General features: G+C 42.4%; 1 protein-coding gene across 1 annotated transcript in view; it reads right to left on the reverse strand.

Annotated features, from left to right (window-relative positions):
• The window catches only part of alk (ALK receptor tyrosine kinase), a 414,012-nt gene that overhangs the window by 29,544 nt on the left and 363,258 nt on the right, over positions 1–21,210 (reverse strand). The window contains exons 11-15 of the mRNA XM_031757275.2: positions 16,825–16,941; positions 6,833–6,998; positions 5,258–5,405; positions 1,678–1,788; positions 253–394 (exon numbers count right to left, since the gene is read on the reverse strand). Of these exons, the coding sequence (XP_031613135.2) occupies positions 253–394; positions 1,678–1,788; positions 5,258–5,405; positions 6,833–6,998; positions 16,825–16,941 (684 nt within the window). The remainder of the gene's footprint in view (positions 1–252; positions 395–1,677; positions 1,789–5,257; positions 5,406–6,832; positions 6,999–16,824; positions 16,942–21,210) is intronic.

A 21,210-nucleotide genomic window follows, 5' to 3' on the forward strand; every position in this document is an offset into this window, starting at 1 on the left:
AGCGAGGAAAGATAAGCCGTACACTGCATTACTCATCTACTGTCATCATTTCAACCATTTTTTATCTTGTTCTCTATAACTCAAACTCACACAGTAGATTGTCTCTCCCTGTACCCAGCTCTGTAACTCACACACACACATAACTGCAGTCACAAAGAGTGCACTGAGCATGTTGCACGTTCCCACAGGGGAACAAAGCTGTGATACATACAAATACAACCAACACTTACATCAAAGCTGTGTGCAGCGTACCTGCAGCGTGTGACTTCCCATTGCGTCCAGGTTGGCTAGGGTCATAGTCCATTTGCTCCTGCTGGGTCTCTGATTGGCTGCTGTATCCCCGGCCACCTCCCCCAGCAGCGATGATGAGAGGGATGTACACTTCTCTGTCCACCTGGGTCAGTATTGATAACAGTTACTTTATGTAGTGGCACAGGATTTGCTCTTCAAAGGCGTGGTTATGTTTTTTGGGAAATTCGCCTTGGGAAATCATTCTCGTGTGTGTGTATGGTCCACAAAGACGAGAATCGCAGCTGGTTGACCTGGGAAATCCACCGCAGCTTACGCTCACTGGACACGGTACCTCTCATTTGTTTAATCTATACAAGCTGATGGGCCTCAAAGTGAGAATCAAGGAACCAGCAACCAAAAGAGTGTTTTTGTACAGAGTAAACCAATTAGAGTTCATTTAGTGAGCTTTAGCAGTGGTGGCAGGAGGTTTTTGTTACCTCCTCTGTTCCCTCTGGTCCCAAGCTGTCGTTCACAAGAGCAAAGTCCGTCATTATCATTATACAGCAACTGAAATATCTCCCCAAGCTGAATGCTTGGGGAGATAGCTGAATGCTAGACTTCCTTTCTCTTGTTTGCTTATTTATTTATTTTTATTGTCTGAAAGCGTTCTGATGTACCATTCAAAAACAAGGCTTCCGGTGCAATCATAATCCTTTCAGCAGCTTTGAGAGGTTTTTCTTCCAGACACTTTGTACAATAAATACACAATACTAAATCCAACCTGAAGGTCTTTTGTGATTATATATCAATTTTTTTTCTGAGTTGAAAACAGGCGTTCTCTTTGAGCTTAGATTATACACACATTTTTTTGTCCACAAGACGGCCAGTAGCTGGCTTTAGCTTCTTTTTGAGTGTGCTGTCAATCTTCGCTTTTGACTCTTGGCAAGAAAGCAAATAAGCGTATTTTGCCTGCTTGGTTTTAAGGAGACTGGCCTACCGGTCAAATCATCTGTTCAGTGATGAGAGTAAACACATGGATATGAAGACCTGTGTCCTAGATGGGGTGCTGGCTCTTTAGATTTATAATCTTTGATATACTGAGCAGCAGGCCAATAAAAATATACCAGGAATCAGATGAATGCTGCAGTGACCTGAATGTACTATTAAAATGATATTTATTGATGGCACTGGCCGATCAATTTTGCTGGCTAAATGTTCAAAGACAGCATAATGTGAAGCTCAAGGACTTTAAAGTATACATTTCAACAAAAGCATAATAAACAAAGAGATAAACATCTATAATGGCCCAAAATGGTACAATCAGTAAATCCCTTTATTGCACATAGTTTTTACTGGACAGTCAATGAAATCAACGTCCGTATAAATGAGCAGTTGCTAAAAATAAAATCTCTGAGCACATCATCATCCCCTTCAGCTCCTCCTTACTTTGAATACATACGTAGCCCCTCCACCACCTCCTCCCCCTCCTTTCACTTGTGTTTTGTTCACCATTGGGCCGCTCTGTTCCAGGCATATCTTATTCAGCATGCCGTTAGACTGCGGGGAGAGACGCAGAGAGAGAAACATGTCAGTTTGCCACAGAACTGCCTTCGTGGATGTCGGCCGTGTATGAAAAGGCTGAGCGGTTGCCAGACCGCAGCTGCTGTGAGTCTGAGGATTATAATGGTGTGCAAATACCAAGCAGAAATATTCACATGCACACAGGAACTGAAAAGCACCAATGCTCCCCTCGCAAGACTATTTGAAAGTGACTCACATGTTTACTCATTTCATGCTGACTGTATAAAAATAATCTTGTGACACAGTTGATAATGGTGCCGGCTCTAGGGTTGTTATAAAAAAATAATCACGCGATAGCAGTGTATTTATCATAATATTTTTTAATATTTTTGCTTGTGGTTTGTCATATTTGCTTTTAAGTATGATTCGTTCTTCTTCTTTCGATTGCTCCCTCTAGGGCTCGCCACAGCGGATCTCATCATATGCTCAGCATTCAACCCTTTGCATGTTCTCCTTCACTACATCCACAGGTCTCCCTCTCTTCCTCCTACCTGGCAGCTCCATCTTTGTCCAGTATATCGCATGTCTAAACCAGCCTTGCCTCTCTAACTTGCCTCCAAACTGCTCACCCTGAGCTGTCCCTTTCACTTTTCAATCCTGGTCACTCCCAGTTAAAATCTTGGCATCTTCAACTCAGCTCCAACTCAGAGTCCTGTCTTTTTGTTAGTGCCACGATCTCCAGACCATACATCATAGCAGGTCTCACTGTCGTTTTGCAAACCTTTCCCTTCACTCTTGCTGGGATTCTCCTGCAATTTTATTCATGTTTACTGCAGGCTGAGTAAGTTTGAATAATTAGACATTTCCTCTTAAAGGCGTGTGAAAAACTTTTAAAGAACAGCCCATTAATTATTTAGTTTACAGCCGATTTATCACGTTACCCATTAAAGACAGCCTCTCAGTCAGCATGGTGTTGTTTCACTCTTTCTCAGCCCCCTTGAAAAAAATGGACCTGGATGTTTTGTTGGCAAATAATGTCAGAGGCAGGGACTTTGCCCCGGCCGAGACCCTGTGAATTGATGTGTCTGCCTGGTGTGCGCTATCATGCTGAACTGCCTGGAGCGAGTCCCACTTTAAGAGTGAGAGGGCATAGGTTTACCTCACTCGCTCTGTCTGAGTCTCATACAAACTCTCACAGTCGCTCATCGCTCTCTCTCAGCTCCCTCCATCTGTCTCAGGCAACACTCTTGAAGGCTGTCTGAAACGGAGGAAGGGGCGGGACTTTTGCGACTGTGACTGACAAGTAGACAGGGTCGAAAGGAGTGCATTCAAATGTTCTCGGGAAAGTCTTCCTCACTATTCCTTCCCTCTCAGCCATTTCTGCCTGTGCAGCTTCTCATTTTAAGTTAACTTTGTGTTTTAGAGAGGATGAGAACAGAAGGCTGGAGGTGTGCGTGTGTGTGTGTGCGTGTGTGTGTATGTGTGTGTGTGTGCGCGTGTGTGGCGCAGCAAGAAGAGACATAGTGAATATTTCTAAAGACGAGGGAGGTATCATCATTTCCGTCACATAAGGGAAAGCCAGGTGTGAGAAAACACTGTTCTGCAGCACAAATCACTTTCTGCACGACCCTTTGGAGAGAGCTGCTGCCTCTCACTGTCAGAACTGGGGGGAAATAAGAGAAACCTTAAATGACTTCAGTTTCACTTTGGAACAGCCAAGTCTCTCTCAGTGCTGTCTGTACAGAGCACTTCAAGGAGCACTGTGTTAAAAACTAATAACTGGATGACAGTGGTGAGGACCCGTGCTTGCAAGGCTAGACAGGCTGCCTCGAGAGAGCAAAGCCACGAAACTCAAACAGGCACTTGGGCAGCCTCATGTCCAGCTAGTGTAAACTATCTGAGATACACGAGGTTCTCTTGCAACCCTCTTTCCAAGTTGCTTAATGCTAAAAAAAGAAAAGACTTGGTGGAAAATCTCACATTTAAAAAGATTATTAAGTAACATTACTGGGTAAAGCCTGTGGGGGAAAATACTAACAGTAAAAATAATGAAGAATATTGTTTAGTGACTTCTTCATTTATGGTTGGGTGAAATTTGGAAAAAGCTCTGTAGGCAAAGCTGAAATCCAGTACTTGCTCCACTGTACAGTCAAAATCACTGTACAGTCAAAGACGTTAGGGACCATCCACCTTGTTGTTTGCTCATAGTTCAAAAGCACCATCCCTGGTCGTATCAGAGAGGGCGGCAAATTTATGCACGCTGCATGGGATAACTTAAACATCTGTGAAAGCCCCATTAATTAATGCTGAACAAAATATGACAGTTTTGGAGCAACGTATGCCGTAATACTTTTAAGGGAAGGCCTGGTTTAATTCAACAGCTACCAGAAAAAAAAGACACGTGTGCACTATTTTAGGTTTTATGGATTTGGGAGCCACTTTTGACACTGTCGACCATGACTTGCTCACTCTAGACACAGTACAGGAGTCAATATTTGTCTCTTAACTGGTTTAAATCTTGTATTAAACAATTGAATTTCTCAGTTAATGTCGGAAAATACTTTTGATCATCTCCCGGTCAAAGGGAGACAGATAGGATGCTGATGTAAACATTTTGAATGTAGTGCATCATCAATCTTTAGAAAGTCATTTATTTTAGGAGTTTTTGTGACACGCTGGTTTTAAATGTGCTCTATAAATAAAGATTTGGGATCCTGACCTGCTGAATGGCTAAAACCCCATATCAATTAAGAATAGGAAGAAAATCTACAAGACATTGTAACATGAAAAATAATGCAACACAGTAGCAAACCTGACCCTTTCCAAACTTTTAGAAGGCATGTTGCTCCCAATTAATCCAAAATGAGGGCATATTGAAAAAGAAAAACTCGGTAACATCACATTATTTCCTCCAGTACTTTGGAAATGTGTATGCATGTCAAACACACCAGATGAAAGTTTTTAAACATTACTGGGTAGATGGATGCATCTGAGTCTGGCTAAAGTGAGCCTGAGAGACACAGCGGGGCCATCACTGCAAGCTTGGAGCAGAAAGTTAAACAGTTTTTGGAGGCCATGAATTGTCTGGGTTTCCAAAGTCAGACCTCAGCGTACTTGAGGAAGGCTGCAGGGAGTTAATGATCTTGTTTTTTGGATTTGTGTAATGTGAGAATATGTTAGTCTCACTACGGTGTGGACAGCAATATCATTCGAGCAAATTTAGAATCAACTTCAATCTTCTTACACTGACACTGTTTGGGCAATACTGGGGATCGTAGAAGGCTGCTGTATGTATTTGTGTGTCCATAAAAAAGAAATGTTGGGACTCCTCATTCATAAAGCTGATCCATTGCAGCATTTACAGCTATTTTACTCTCATTTTTTAAGTTTATCTTGCTTTTATGACACGCTGTAGACTACAGAGTCCCAGATGCAACAGTATTCCTATTTACTGCGCGATAGCTGACTTACGAAACTGCCGTGAATTATTGTAAAGACGACTCACATTGGGGCAGGCATCCTCTCCTCGTTGTCCCACGAGGATGTAAAGCAGTTCTCCTTTGTTCAGCAGGAGGTCTCCTGTCATGTAGGCACCGTGCGACCTGCTCGTGGTCAAGACACTTCTCCCGCCAGCGGCGCCATAGACTGTGACCCTGGAGTTTAATGAAGACGAATGAATAACACACAAAAAGTCATTAACAGGAAAATGACTCTAACGAGACAAGAAAGTGTTTTTTTTTTTTTAAATTTCTATTTGTGTGAAACAAGCAGCATGAAAAATATTGTGCGCTGCAGTACAAAAATATTGTGAGTCTGAGACCTCGTGCATTCCTCCTGCGATTTGGTGAGTGCACAACAAGTAACAGCCAAAATTAATTTGGACACACTAAAACACACTCTCACTCTGGGTGTTTTTAATAAAAACCATTTGACCTACTGTGGCACATTACACTGAGGGAAAAAACATACAGAACCCAGACTGCACGGGACAGACAAGCACACATGCAAACACACACCTATGTACCAGAGAACACTCATTTCAAATGCTCCAGTTTTCTTGCCAGACAAATAAAAAACAACTTGATTGGTTTTTGGGAGCGCTGCGATATTTTTCTTCCCTGGTGGTCGAGCTTGATCGGGAGACAGAACATTGCCCAGTGCTCAGTAGCAGCTACCTCAGCTGTTTGCCTAATGACTTGTGGGAGATGCAGAGCGCATATTCATCTCTGTGGCCGTCTGTCAGCTTCATTTAAGCGATTTGGCAGCTGGGCCAGGCCGCACCAAGACCAATGGTACAGTTTTTGAGGAGACAGAAGGTGCGTTCTAAAACTCTGGACATGTGTTGAGGCCGTCCGGTCTGTGCTGTTAGTCAGGTATTTTAAGACTTGAAGGTTTTGGCTGAGCTTAGCGGTGTGTGTGCGTTTGCTTTTGTGCTGATGTGGGAGGCTTGCAGCTTTCAGAGAAATTTTTGTTCCAAGTCAAATCTAAGTTAAACGGCTCATGTTGTCATGAGTGCCCACAGGAGGGATATTGATCCCTGGAAAAGGAAAAAAAAAACAACAACAAAAAAGGCTTTGGATATTGCAGCATTAATCTTGGAGCAGTGTGCGGCAAGGGGTCAAGGTGCTAAAGCTGATTGCTGAGGTATTTTGAAAGCTTAAAGGCTACCAACGAAGAAGCGGAGGTGGGTGTTTTTGGATTTTAAAGTCAGGTGTAAAGTGAATCACGCCATTTAGCTGCCACTACTCCAGCCTCTGCTCCTTCCTGCAAGAATCTGATAGCAATATTTCACCGCTTGCTCTGCTGCACTGAGGAGCAGAGGTGGGCGTGAGGAAGAGCCGGCATTGGAAAAATGTGAATTGCACAGAGTGCTGATGTCTAAGAAAGATAGGTTAAGTGTGTACTGTATACAGAATGTGTTGAGCTCTCAGAAGCACACATACCTAATGACTTCACAGTCAGACCCTTCAGAAAAAGATAAAATTATTCCAGAGTGGGTGTTGAGTGGAAATTCAGTGTTCAAATGGCTAGCTCTGATGTTTGTGTGCTCTAAGGCTTTATAGGCTGGCAACTGTCCTACCTGTAGGAGCCGGTTTCTGGGACCCGCCACATTTGAATGCCTTTGAATGGCCCCCGGGTTCCAACTGTCACGTTGACATTGCTGTTCCTGTAGGAGTTGAGGCACTGAGTGGGAGTTGGACCTTCAGGGCCCACAGCCCCACAGGTATGAAAAATCCATTTTTTGGCTGCACATGAAGAAAAGGGAATTAAAGAAAAACATTTAGTACTTTGCAGAGCTTAGCAGTAGAGGCACATACTCTGTGTTCAGTCAGGCATGCAGGTAAGCAAAGTTAAAGATGATGAAGAGGCTGAAATTACAGTTCTATTTGTCTAACATTCATTCCACTTCAACATTCCTCACTGCTCCACTTTCACTTCAATAAATCCAAATATAAAGATATGTAAATTATTGAAGCTTCTCATATGAGATGCTACTATCGTCATATTCGCAACAGCAGCAGGGGACTTGGTTGACGGGATCACAGGTGACAAACATTTCTCCTCATTTTCCATGTAATCCCATGTGTCTGCGCTAATTGGAGATCTTCTCACTGTAATTAGCATGAGATTAGTCTTGTCAGATGGACAGAGAAGGACTTAACGCTGCAGGACTAAACCCTTACTTAAGGCTTGTGAACACAGAGCGGTGAGGTAGACACCAGGGAACCTTTCTCTCCCTGAGACTACTTCTAATTCATTTCACAGCAGGGTTGATTATTGAAAATGTGACACCGGCTAAAGTGAAAGTCATTTCTAAGGAAGGATGAGTTGCATGTTGGCTTTCATAACCTCAAAGTGGATGCTCAGTGTGAATGTAATTAGGCTTGGGGGATATTACGTATACAGAAAGACCACTTTGAAGTCATTTATTGTCTTGCACTGGACACAAAGGCCACCAGAGGGCAGTCTCTAGAGGTAGAAGATTAAATTGAGCTCAGTGAGCTGTGAAACAAACCAAATGCAAAGTTTTTCCCCTTAATAGAGCTGTGTGGAATATTTGGCTCTCGCCATTTGAAACTCTCTGTATTGGATACCCACAGTTTTTCCAGTGTCTGCTGAAGGAACCATGAGGAACCAGTGGGCTACACATAGACTGTACATAAAAGATGGATGCAGCTTGAAAAGCAAAGGCAGTGCTGAACTGTCTTCAACCTGCATTCTTTTTAAACACCCAGCGGGAATAATTTCTGTAAAAGTTTTCCACTTGTACACTCACCAGTCACTTTATTAGGTACACCTCTTCAACTATTTGTTAATGCAATTATCTAATCAGCAAATCACATGGCAGCAGTTCATGGTCAGACATGGTCAATATGACATGCTGAAGTTCAAATCAGGCGTCAGAATGAGGAAAAAAGGTAATTTAAGTGACTTTGCTGGTCTGAGGATTTTGAAAACTGCTGATCCACTGGAATTTTCCCACGAAACCATCTCTGGAGTTTATAGAGAATGGTCTGAAAAAGAAACTATCTGGTGAGGAGCAAATGTCTGGGTGCAAATGCCTTGCAGATGTCAGGGGTAAGAAGAGAATGGCCAAACTGCTTCAAACTAGGAAGGCAACAGTAACTCAGTGACCACTAGTTAATAAAGCATGCAGAAGACCATTCTGGTGTGAAGCAAATGGGCTATAGCAGCAAAATACCACACCAAATGCCACTTCTGTAAGCCAAGAATCTGAAACTAAGACTACAATTTGCACCTAAGCTTCCCTAAGCTTTGACAAGCTTGAACATCAAAATTTAAAAAGATGGTGAAGTGGAAAACATTCACCTTTCAAAGCCAGAGGGCCATGGTGGAGGGCTATATACATTTTTTATAAATAGTCTATAGTTGGACATTAATGCATTAACAATACATAAAACAAACTAGTAATCTGATGCCAGATAGTGAAAGTAATCATTAAGTCATTTAATCTCTCATAGCAGTAAATAATAACTTCTACTGCCACAAGGTCAGCTCTTTAAACAAAACTAAAACACAGATTATGTCATATACCAAAAACCTAGAAGACAGGAAGGTATGAAAACATAAATACCACCCAAGCCTAACTGGAATGCTGCTTATACGTGTCTATGAACAGTCTAAAAACAGATAACAGTAGCATATTTATTAAATATCAAGAAGATAAACAGGAAAGAGAAGACAAGACAAGTTTCAGAAGTGTGACTTAAAGCCACGATGGTCTCACTGTAACACCTTCTGCTGTTCAAGTTCCCTGCTGTGTAGTACCTATTGCAGATGAAGCCCTAGAATTGACATCCCAATATTTACCAGCATCTCTCTCTAAACTCCAGTCTCTCTGACTGAGCAGAAACTGCAGGAAGCTGTTGTTATGAGCGACTGTGTACCTGTTTGTCTGTGAACAAGCAATGTGTGAGTACGCACCGATTTCTGATCAGTTATTATAAAGTGTTACAGTGAGAAACCGAGTTTTTCCAGACATGATAATTTTACTTCGTCTTTAAAACATTAATCCAGATGACCTCTTTTTGCCCCTGCCACTTCAAACGGTGGCTATTTTTACTGATGAAACCTTGCCGGACTGCATGGTGAGCATCACATTAGTCAGCCTGGTTCTCATGAGTGGTTCGGTCCAAGGCCAACGTCCAAGCTCTGCTCTGTCTCACCACAAACATCTCTTTTGAGTTTAGCAAAGTGTTGCCAGCAGAGACTATTTCAAGGAGGCCAACGCTTTCAAAAACACTTTAAAACATCACTGTGGTAAGAGAGCGATTTGGAGTTTAGCCCGGTCTTAGCAAATGCACTCCTACTGTAAAAAACACTTGTAGTGTGACTGCAGTTTTGCCTGACTCCAGTACGAAGTAAATTGACCCATCAGGCCAGTATTTTCAACACTGTTGGAAAAGAGTTAAGACTACAGGGAATAAATCCATCACTAGAGCAGAACAGCCCCAAACCCTATCTTTAGATGTAAATCTTAATATACTTAACAGGTCACTTTGAGATGTTTTGGAAGGACATGCTCAAAGAAAAAAAAGGGTGAAAGTTAGATGGCCTGATTTGTTATTTTTTTCTCATTTGGAGAAATAAGCTGTTGGTTCATTGCCCACTTACAGTCAAATTTCCAAAGCCTCATTTGAAGAACACCAATTCAACCAAGGCTTTGGATGCAGAATTGGTTTATGCGCAGCGCTGGCGGTTAACTGACGAGAGACGCTGGAATGCGCGCTGGAGTGATCCTCTTGTTAACAGCCATGTCTCTCCCTTCACATCCCCTTGTTGTGGGAAGTCTGTGACATGAGTGTGTGAGAGGCAGCTGCAGCCACTGTGAAGTGCACGTCCCAGTTCATGTAGCATGTCCCAGTTTATGCTGTGTTACAGCGGTCGAAGGTTACTAGCTAATGAGCCAGGCGAGGGAAGAGACACGGCAACATTTAAAAGGAGTCAAATTCCAACTCTGTGAGCACGAACCAGCAGCAAACGCAGGCAAACTTCTTGAAAAGTTGCATAGAGACGAGAGAGATCAGTGAAAGGAATGCTGGGAATTTCACTTTATGCATTCCTTTGTTTATGTTCATGCATTTACACTTTGGTTCAGTTGCTGATTTGGGGGAAGCCCTTCAGATTTAAGATCCTTGTTATGGAAAACGAGCTTTTCACATGAGCACTGCTGGTACTGAACGCAGATTCCTCTCTTGTTTGTATTCTCTCGCCTGTCTCCCTTGGGTGCAGCTGGTTTCACACTTCAACCCAACTGATTGATCTTGTTGGTCCATCAACATGAATTCAGACGACCACATGTGCACATGGATTATACACCCAAACGCACTGCACAACTGGCCTAATGAGCCATTCAGTAAACAAACAAAACAAGATGATAGCCTTCTCCAGTAAGTGGTGTGCAAACTCTTCAGCCCCCTTGACTTACAAGACACACACACACACACACACACACACACACACACACACACACACACACACACACACACACACACACACACACACACACACACACACACACACACACATCCCTAGGGAGAGTCTGGCTCTGCCTGACTATTACATGAATCTCGTTTTCTGTGAACTTTGCCACTCGTGCTATGCCATCATCATAACAAACAGTGGCCTCCATCAAAGAAAGGGGCAAAGCTGCACACTTTCATCAGCGAGAAATTGTTCCAGACAAGTCGCATCAGAGGGGGAGAGAGAAACAGAGAGACCCAGCGTTGAGAAATACGTCTCTGATTGGGTTGCACCACTGACAGTAATTCCAACAGTTTTTATCCCCTCTGAACATTTTTAAAAACAACACAAACAACCTTAGGCGGTCCTGGGATATTTCACAGGGTGTTTCAGTACATACACAAAAGCTTCCAGCTTTAGGAAACTCTCACCATCACTGGGAGACTTTCTGTGAGCATGCTTTCAAAGGCATAAATGCTCTAATTCTAGTATTTTTAACTTTAACTTTAACCATAATTGGCTTAGTAGGGTTCAGATCGGCTTTGTCCAAATGGAGAAAGGCCTTGTTCAGACCAACCGACCTTATTCTGGCTTCATTCAGACGCGCAGGTATGCTGTGAGAAAAACGAAAAAAAGCAGCCCTTTTATTTATTTGAATGGACCCAGGCGGTCGATGCAGAGTGGATGGCAACACACGAAGAGGACTGCGTGTCAGAAAAGTTGAATACGGGTTAAGCTTTTGCTGCAAAGTAACACAACATCAACGGACAAGGTTGAAAAGTCCACGTTCCCCAACAGAAAAGCATATTTCAGCTGTTTATGGTGGTGTTTGTCGAGAAGGAAACACTTTTTCTGCATTACCCACCCACTGAGCGGAACAGCGGTGCAGTGACAGAAGAATCAACCTAACATGGCTTTGATGTCGGGAGAAAGCAGACTTTCTGTTTTTGTCCCCCGACCAGTCATGGTGATTAAGTACAAACTCAACATAGTGAGGGCCCAGTGGCTCAAACCCAGGACCAATAAGCTTTAAGACAGCAGTGCTTACCACCAGCCTGTCTGGTGTTCACTAGATCTTCATGTATCCTTTACTCAAGCCGGGCTTCCTGGATCACATTTTTCAATATTTCCCCTAAAATGCTGCCGCCCATTGTTTTTGTGCAGTTATGTGTCAGGTCTGAGCACCAGCCTGAAAACAAGGATCTGCTTATTCCAGGGAAAAAAATTAACTCGGCTATCTCAGAGCTGATATTTTTGTTTTTCTTTGGGGTTCACAACAAAAAATAATTCCAGTTTTGTTATCAGTCCTCTAAAGTCAATGTTGGTTTAGCGTCATTTCCACTTCATTGCTGCGACAGCTACAACAAATTATGAGGAAACTATTTTATTTTTGCAAGACTTGTTGAGCCAAATTAATGCAACCCTTAACAGAAAAAATAAAGAAATAAAAAACACAATCGGGTCTGATTGTGAGTCTAATCAGCCATTTTTGAAACAGAACAGACTCCGATCCCTTATTTTTGTTTTCTATTCAAAGAAAGCTTTATCGTGCCATAAATGGCATTTTCTCCAGAAAAGTCCAGGCCAACAACTTTTGAAGCTACAGGAATCGTCACAGACACACTGTAAGCAAAACGCAAGTACAAAGACTCTCCTCTCTTAGCATGTATCGTCCTTATCCAGTGACAGTTGGCCTCTCTGGGCCAACCATTAGAAAGATGGATCAAGGCTGGCAAGCTATGAACAGGATCTGAATGATAAGCACAAAGCTTATGAAGCAAACGAGTCCAGTTAATTACAAAAGCCTGTTTTGCGTCTTTATCAGTCTCAGATCTGTCTTAGTAACTAACCCCCCCCCGCTAAAATATTAGCAACTAGTTAAGTGATTGCTGCAGGCTGGTGCTGATGAACAAGTAACCAATGAAGACTCCCCTTTCTCCTCTGTGCAGCTAATTAGCGAGCACAAATGGGCCAAAACTCCTTTCTGCATGAATCATTCAGGGACCAACAGCTGCTGTCAGTTTCTCTCAAGAACCAATCGGATTGCCTCAGTCAGCATCCCGTCTGTCTTTGATTTGACGCCAGTTTTTTTTTAATCTACTCCATGCAACTTGTTCTTGTTGTCTGCTGATGTATGAATGAAAGTGGGACACCTAGCTATAAAAATGTACTGTGTTCAAAGAAGCTAATGCTTGTACATCCTGCTAGTAAAGTAAGTAAAACAATGTGTTTATGTATTGCAGCAGTGCATATTGTAAAAGTGTTTTATCATCTAAAGAAACAGATCTTTATCAAGCCAAACACCCACACACACACACTCACAGAGCACATGGTCACAAAATAGGCCTGGAGCTCATTTTGAAGTTCGCGATGTTTTTCTTTCCCATTGGACGAGGTAATCAGAGGAAGAAAGTGAAGCAAACTAATATAAGTTGACTTATTCAACCCTCATCCCCCAAAAGCAGCTGATGAGTCAGCAGTGAGTTGCGGGTGGCACACAGCACGGTGGTGGTGGGAAATAAAAGTGTCTGTTGCCAGGATAGAGAAGAATCAACGGGGACCAGGGGAAAGAACAAGAAGACAGAAAAGAGTGAAGGTGAAGTCAGGGTGAAGGGGAAAAGGGATCAGGAAGAAGAAGTGGGACAACACACGGAGATAAGAGTGAGCTCTGACAGAGAGACAGGGCGGCTGGGTGAGAAGGCAATAATGTGAACTAACAGAGACTCAATAACGGCTTTTCCGTGGCGAAAATGGGAAGCAAATCTGGAAATAAAAGGGGACAAAATGTCCTGGGAACAGATATGGTGGGAGAGTGAAGGGAGAAATGAAGGAGAGAGTGAGAGGAGACAAGAGACGTTGATGTTCGGTGGGGTTAATCATTGAGCGTGTCGGAGGAAGAGGAGAGCCGTGTTGGAGTGACAGGTCTGCTGAGCTAAAACCCTCATCAGGCTTGCCGTCCTGCCCTGGAGACGTCAAAGCATCAGCTCCAGAAGGGGTGAAGAGAGACGCCCCGCGAATGCTAACCGCTCAAGGCTGTCTTTGAAATGGCCGACATATAGCCGAAGTTCAGCTTCTTTCCCCTGAGTTAATATCTATGATAATCACAAGGGCGAGAGCAGTGTGATCTCAAAGTCCCATCTTTCTCTGAGGAGATTTACTTCTGCTGCCATTTTTATTGTAACCATGCTGAGTATTACCTGTGTAAGCACATTAAAATGGCCTTTTTGTTGCTGCCTGTGCAACACAATCCATGTAACAAACACTCTCGTTTGTATAACGCTGCACTGAAACGCCATTTTTCTTGCTTAGCATTAAAGATCAACTTGATAGACTGAGTTGCTCTTGTTTGCTGACCAACCCATGCCCTCCAGTCTGCAAACATTAACAAATAATGTTAGCTGGTCAGCATTTATGTATGCAACTGTCCCCGTTTGACCCTTCAGAGATAAACAGCCTGCTCTGTGTTCACGAGTGAAGAGAGACTCACATCACAGATCAGATAAGCTGCACGAAAAGAGCACAAATGAGCTCATTAGATCCTCTACACTCCAATTTTTACTCAACACTGGGTCACTTTGGGCTAAGTGTTCTTGCATCCGATCACCAGCTAAACTTCATATGTAAAAATATTTACAGCATTTGTACTTCTGGGTTGGTGAGCATCAGCGGTTCTGGCCTGAGTGCAAAGTAGTTGCATTGATCAGCTGCTATTCAGTAGATCGAATGCTCTTTGTAAAATAAGCAGCCGTCCGATCAGCTAATCATTCAGTGATGTCACCCAATTACAGAAGCTCTTTTTTAATATATAGCACAATGCAATGGTCTGAAACTCAATAAAAAAGCTTTTCCCGTGGTATGTTTTTAATTAGACCTACAGTATGGTCAAATTAAGTGTAAAAAAAAGATATGAAAACAGAATAATGCCGGCCAACTACTGTGTTTTCTGTGTCTTAGCACAGCAGTAGTTCTTGAAACTTTCTGAAGGTTTTTCAAAGTTTTTCAGTCCATTGCTTGTACCTGAATGTTTTCACAGAAACGTTTTTTCTTTGAGGTGGAGGGTTAGGCCATGTTGACCTGTGAATCATTCAAGCATACAAAGAGATCTCACTCAAGGATCAACCACTGTTGTGTCTACGCATAACAGACAACTCAGCAGAGAAACAATTTTAATGTGTATTTTTAGGCACTTTGTTACCAGCAGCCTCTCCAAAAAACACATCATTTGTTTCCATTTTTTTCATCTGTGAAAAATGCCTAAAATCACATGTTTGTACCAACAAGGTGATACCTAAAGAGCTATTAGCTAAAAACATGACAAACAGCAGATGAACAGAATCTGAAAGTCATGTTCTTATGAAACAGGGAAATAAAACCTAGCAAAGACCTGACATGGGACCAAAGTGATGCATCTGGCCCTTCACTTGATCCATCCACTGCTCACTGAAGCCTCATCAGAATTGGTCTCAGTGGAAATGTGGCTAAGAACTGGGCTGAAAATCAGTGGCAAAGGGTCTTCTGGAGTGATGAATCCACATGTGAAATTTTGGTTCTAATCACCATTAATATGTACAACAAGTCATTGAGTGCCTACAGCCAATTGTAAAGCTACTCAGTTATCCATGAAGACTATTTAAAGAAATTAAAAGAAAAGCTAAGCGCCTAAGAGCTCAGGCTGCACTAAAGAATAAAGTTGGCCACACTAAATATGAACTTTCAAGCTTGTTAGCTTGTTTTTGGCTCATATACTTACACTTATTTCTTGTTTTTCTAGCAATACAGAAAGAAATGAAAGGTGGATCAAGACTTTTGTAAAATAATAAACACATCTATGTTATTTGCTTCAAAACTGCTATTCTCGAGAATCTATATAAAGAAATTATCATCGTGATTAAGGCTAGTGCAAAGTTTTCCAAATATAGTGCTCCACTTTTTAAACCTGAAACACTCTTCCACAAACTTAAAGACATCTAATTTAAATGTATTTAGCAATTTGCATGAATAAAAAGAGCATGAATGTAGTTTGCTTTCCTTTCACCACAGTTTCTCCAGCAATAATAATTTTAAATTCTATTATAATTAGAAGTAATTTCCAGGGTCAAAAAAGTATGTCACACTTATTATCCAAGCAAATTTCTGCCCACAGTGTGTCAGTGTGAGTTGTCTAACCGGTTACAAATACAAGATGAGTCTATATACACTACAAAATTGATTTGCTGGCTTTAACTGCATATGAATGCCATAACAGCCTTTTATGCCGCATGGGAGAGAAAACAAGATATAGATGAATCCAATTACAGTCCTAGAGTGAGAGAATGCAGCTCATACCAATCATGTTCGGACTGGAAAAACAGCTCACATGTATTTAAAATTCGTATGAAGTGTTTTGTATTCACGCTTGGTGGAAATAATTTCAGAATACAAAAGGTACCCATTCAAATAGAGGGAACATGTTCTTCACAAACAATTTTCCATCATGTGTTTCTCCAAAGTCGAACTGCCTGATAACTTTCAGCAGAAAAACCTCAACTACTTCAGCGTGTCTCAAAGTACTTCAAAGCTTCTAGCTCAAGAAATGTGTTTCAGAACAGGTATGATATGAAAGTAACTCCAAGTTATGACTTTAAATATAGAAATTGAATCTCTTGCTTGTCTTTAACCTTTTGAAGCACAGAAGTGAGAGAGTGTGAGGTGGAAAATGTCAAGCCTGTGTAACCGACTCCATTGACATTCTCAGGAGACAAATTGGCGGATTTTACACTTCAAAACTGCCCGTCCTGCTCCATTTAATGCCAAAGGAGAGCTCTGCAGCACTCGCTCAAATGTGGATGTGGGACACACCAGTAGGGGGCACACTTACTTTGTTGCAGTCCATGCCTTGTGCCAGGCTTAGCACGTGTGGGGTAAGAGGGAATCAGTATTACATGCGAGAAGCAGGGGTCTGCGTGAGTTTGATGTAGGAGGAAAAAGAAGAGAAGTGAAGGAAAGAGACAGAAGGAGATGGAGACAGCTCTCCTGTACAGTGAAACCGCATCTGAGCTGACCATCGCTCACTTTCAGCTGAATGGTAGCAATCAAACTTGCACTTACAGTAATCTGTGGTGGGGAAGATCATCGGTGGGCTCCTAATGGAAGGGGGCGGAGTCCCGATAGTTGGTCTAAACGGCAGCCTGGGTGTGGTTACCACCGGTGGAAACTCGCCATTGGCTGAAATAGAACACAATGGATTTATTGAGAAGGGTCTGTGTTGTCACACTATCTACAGCAACAAAAAATAAATAAAAATCCTGTTGCTCTTATACTGAAGAAAAGTTAAAAAATAAAATAAAATAAAGGCACAGTAACTGCAAACCCCTTGCTGGCACAGAAATGCGGACCCACCAGCAGGGGTCATTCTTTCATTTGTACCACCATTGGCCATACAGGAGGAGACGAATGCATAACAAGCGAGCCCCACTCCATCTCTGCCTGCCTCTGTCCTACTGTAGATGGGTAAGCACATTCAGTCTGGGTATTTTGTAGCAATCCATCAAGCCTCTGGCCTCACTGCATTCCCAGGACTGAGATCATAAACCTGTTGGTACCTTGATCTCTTCTGCCTCAAATTTTAACCCAGAATTAAGTCTTGAAGGCAAAACTCCCACAGATAAGGGCTCGAGACAGAGAGCAGGGAGTGTTTTTTCTCCCAAAGATGTTAAAGTAAGGTAGAATTTTAACTACTAAAATGACTGGATGTTAACCTTAAAAAAAAGCATGTGCCCCTGTCCCCATTCTCAGGTTTTCAATAGAGGTGGAGCTCCTATTGTTGTTTGACTGAATCCATGTTTTTTGATTAGGTCCATTCACTGCAATCAGTGGTACAAAAGACTGGTGTTAAAGAAATCTGTGTAGGCAACCAGAACAATCAATGTAATGCTGTCAACCGAACGTAACGCAATTCATTTACGTAATGAGAAATTCCTGGAATGATTAAAACAAATAATGTCCAACAACATCCTGCAGGACAATACAGTGAAATCTAAAATTCAAATAGTCGATACAGGAGCGACTGCAGAGCATGCACTGGCACGAGCAAAGGTTTCACTTATTTCTGTAAAGCCAGCTACGTTTCAGCTCGTACATGTGTGGCTTGAGCTCTGTTTCCAAGGAGAGGCCATGCTTCTGTTGGAGAGTTCTGCCCAGCATCTCATTTCTTTGATATACCGTTGTGCAGAATAAAGCCCTCAGAGGTTTGTTAGTACATGACCCCTGTGGTTTGATGTGAATGCACAGGACTCTTGTACAACTGAGATTATTTTCCAAAAATGTCAGATAAGCTTTGCTGAGATGTGTTGCTCCGATAATGCTGCCGTCACACAACTGTACGACAACAAATGAGGGGGGCGGGTTCAGATCTCGACAGCCTGCTGTTGTGCTAGCCCTGCTTCTGATATGTCACTTTAGCAGCAAAGGTGCACACATGCCACACAGAGATGTCAGGCTTCCCACTCGGCTTTAAAACAAAAGAAACTGTTGCAGCTACACGGCCAAATACTGGCAGGTTTATTTTAACACTTTCAATGTGCTCAGTGTAGAAACTTGAAGCATGCAGACAATAAATCATAAATGATGCTCTTCTGTGCATATGACCTGCATATGAAGTTCTATTTTTGGTTTGGTTTGCATATCGAACAGACTGTCAAGAGGATGATTACATGGTTACAGGGTCTATTTGCATTTCATACAGCGAGAGAAAAGAGGTTTGTAGCTGCAGACTGGCCTGTCTTACTCACCAGCAGAATGGCACACAGTTTGTTTGTACTGTAGCTGCCTGATAGTCTCTATAGGGCTGCCCTGAATGGCAAACAGCAGCAAAGGATGATTTAGAGGTTCATGAGAATTTCTCTCTCCATCTTTGCTTTTCTGAGCCACGAGTAGTACTGGAGTAAAAACCTGCAGCTCCATATAACACTGGAAACCCACCGATGAGTCAGTGCTGTTTGCAAGATGCTGGAAAAGACTCGAATAAGAAGCTGAAATCCAACTACAACTTCACTAATTGTGACGAGCCAATAAGCTCCTCACATCGTGTCGTTCGCCTCCACGGTGAAAACAAATCAGGCCTGCTCTCTTCGTTGTCATTATGTCAGTGTCGGGGGACAAAAACAACACTTTTCATCTTTATCTCTGTAATCATTTTACCACAACAACATTCCCTCTTCTCCTCTCTGGCTCCCCTGTCACTTCAGGCTGAAGGCTCACCATTTATGACAATATGGCAGGGGACTCCCTCAACAGCTGAAAGGTTTAGAAAGCTACTATGTGCCAGAGTTGCATCTGGTCAGGAAAAAAACCTACTCGCTTTAACTCAGAGCAAACATCTTGACCCTAATGTTCTGTACACTTGAGCCGCAGCTTCACCTGAGTTCCTCTGGGTAATATCTATCATTAAAAGTTGGGCTTTAAATATACACCAAAGCTCTGTACTGAATCAGATGGCTTTGGTCTCGACTGAAAATGCCTCGGGGTAAAGGAATCTTGTAATTTTTGTCTTCAAAGCTTAAAAACCCTCAGCACTGCTTTCTTAAAATCAGCCAGCATAAAAATCAATAGCTCATTCCCTAGCCCTGTAATCCTCAAATTAATATGACTGTCCAACTCTTCGCTGCTTGGGAGCTTTGATACTGATAGAGTTTATGTGCAGATTTGATGGATCACAGCAAGCAAGTCACTGCAATGTGTTTGATTGTGAGGGTAAGAAAAAAGAAAACCTACACACCAGTGAAAGATTCTTAGAAGTGTTGCGGCACACGAGCTCAGGAACTTCTTATATTTTCAACAAAGTTGCTAATAAAGCTCACAGCATTGTTATTCTCAGCATGGTAACACGCTGCTGCAGAACTAAGGAACACACAGAGCTGCTGCACACAGCATTGGTATGCCGCTGGAGCAAGAGAAAGACTCAGCAGGTCCACCACGGAGCAGCATGAACCACAGGGCAAGGCAACAGCCAGCGTGGCTGTCACTGTTCATTAGCAGGGCGCCGTAAGCTACCTGAAGCTCACCAGAGGCCAGCCACAGAGAGAAGGGTGGGGGGGTTCACCTTGTTACCTCCCAAGCACAAGCTCAAAATATCTCCAGATTGTGATAGCTCTCAGAAGTATCCACACAGACTGATCATGTTGACAGTCAGTTTCTGACCATATGGAGACTAAATCTCCTACACGTTGTCTCAAATGCTGCACAAAAATACAACATTTTTCCATTTATTTCTCTGTTTACTTGCGCATGCCATATCTAAACCTTTGCTGTGAATGTTGATTGATCCGCTGCTGCAAAAATAAGAGAATAAAGCTGCTGATAAACCCGGACCAGGCCACACATGGAATGAATAAACAACACATTTTCATCCGAAAGTGTCAAATAGTGCCCTTCTGTTATGAGTTGCTGCTGCCACAGAGATACGACAAGCACCGGTAATCCGTGTTTGGAAGGTGAAGTGAGTCACAAGCTATCTGCCAAAAGATTGAAGTTCATGTCCTGTAGCAGAGCTTTGGTTTTTACTTTGTTTTATTATTCCACTGATTCCTTATTTGCTTCGTACTTTCACTCTCACTTTCTGGTTAGGTTTAGGGTTAGTAGATTAAGAAAAAGATTAGGATTCGGGGTACTGTCACAACATGACTTCAAGTAAGCCTCCATATGTAAAAAGTTGGAAGTGTGATCTACACCACAGCATCACTACTGCTGACCAAATACGGCATATTTGATGTCTAGGGAATGAAAACTGATTTCAACTGGCACCACATGCTGTCGCTCTGAATGCATCGGGAGACTGTAGAACGTTAGCACTTGCTGGTACATGCTGTGTCATGTTTATTAACACAGACATGTGCAAGTGATAATTGCTAAAATGAACAAATTTCTGTAGTCCCTTGATACCAAAGTTACATGACGGCTACACGGATACAGCCAGTAAAGACATCACTACATAACTGTTGATTCAGGTTTCAGAACAACTATTTAACCTCATCTTTTGCAGAGGTAAACCTTTGGAGAAGTGCTATTACGACTATTCAGCGAAGTCAAGGACCGGGTACTGAGGAGGCACACTCTAATGTTTGGGGATCTCTATAGAAGCAGCTGCTTCCTCCTGTTAATGCATCTGAGTGCGTGGGAAAAGAAATTATGGCACATGCCAGAGAGAAAAGGATGAACTTCCTGCGCTGTCTAACCCAATAAACTAATTTATTGATTCTGCTGAGGATAAAATGATAAAAATGACAGTCTGGTCCAACACCTGAAGGGCAATGGATGCATCATCAAGCGCAAATGCTTGCCAAACTATACATCACACAAAAGCCTGTAGAAATGTAGGAAAGAGGCCACGGGTGGCTGATCCTCTGCATAATGTGTTCGCACTATGTTTTCTCACCGAAACACATTACAAGGCTGAGCCTTCCCGTTCAGGAATCCATCATGCTAATCAGTCACTGG

The sequence above is a fragment of the Oreochromis aureus genome, linkage group 19 (genome assembly GCF_013358895.1).
Source record: "Oreochromis aureus strain Israel breed Guangdong linkage group 19, ZZ_aureus, whole genome shotgun sequence".
Lineage (NCBI taxonomy): Eukaryota > Metazoa > Chordata > Actinopteri > Cichliformes > Cichlidae > Oreochromis > Oreochromis aureus.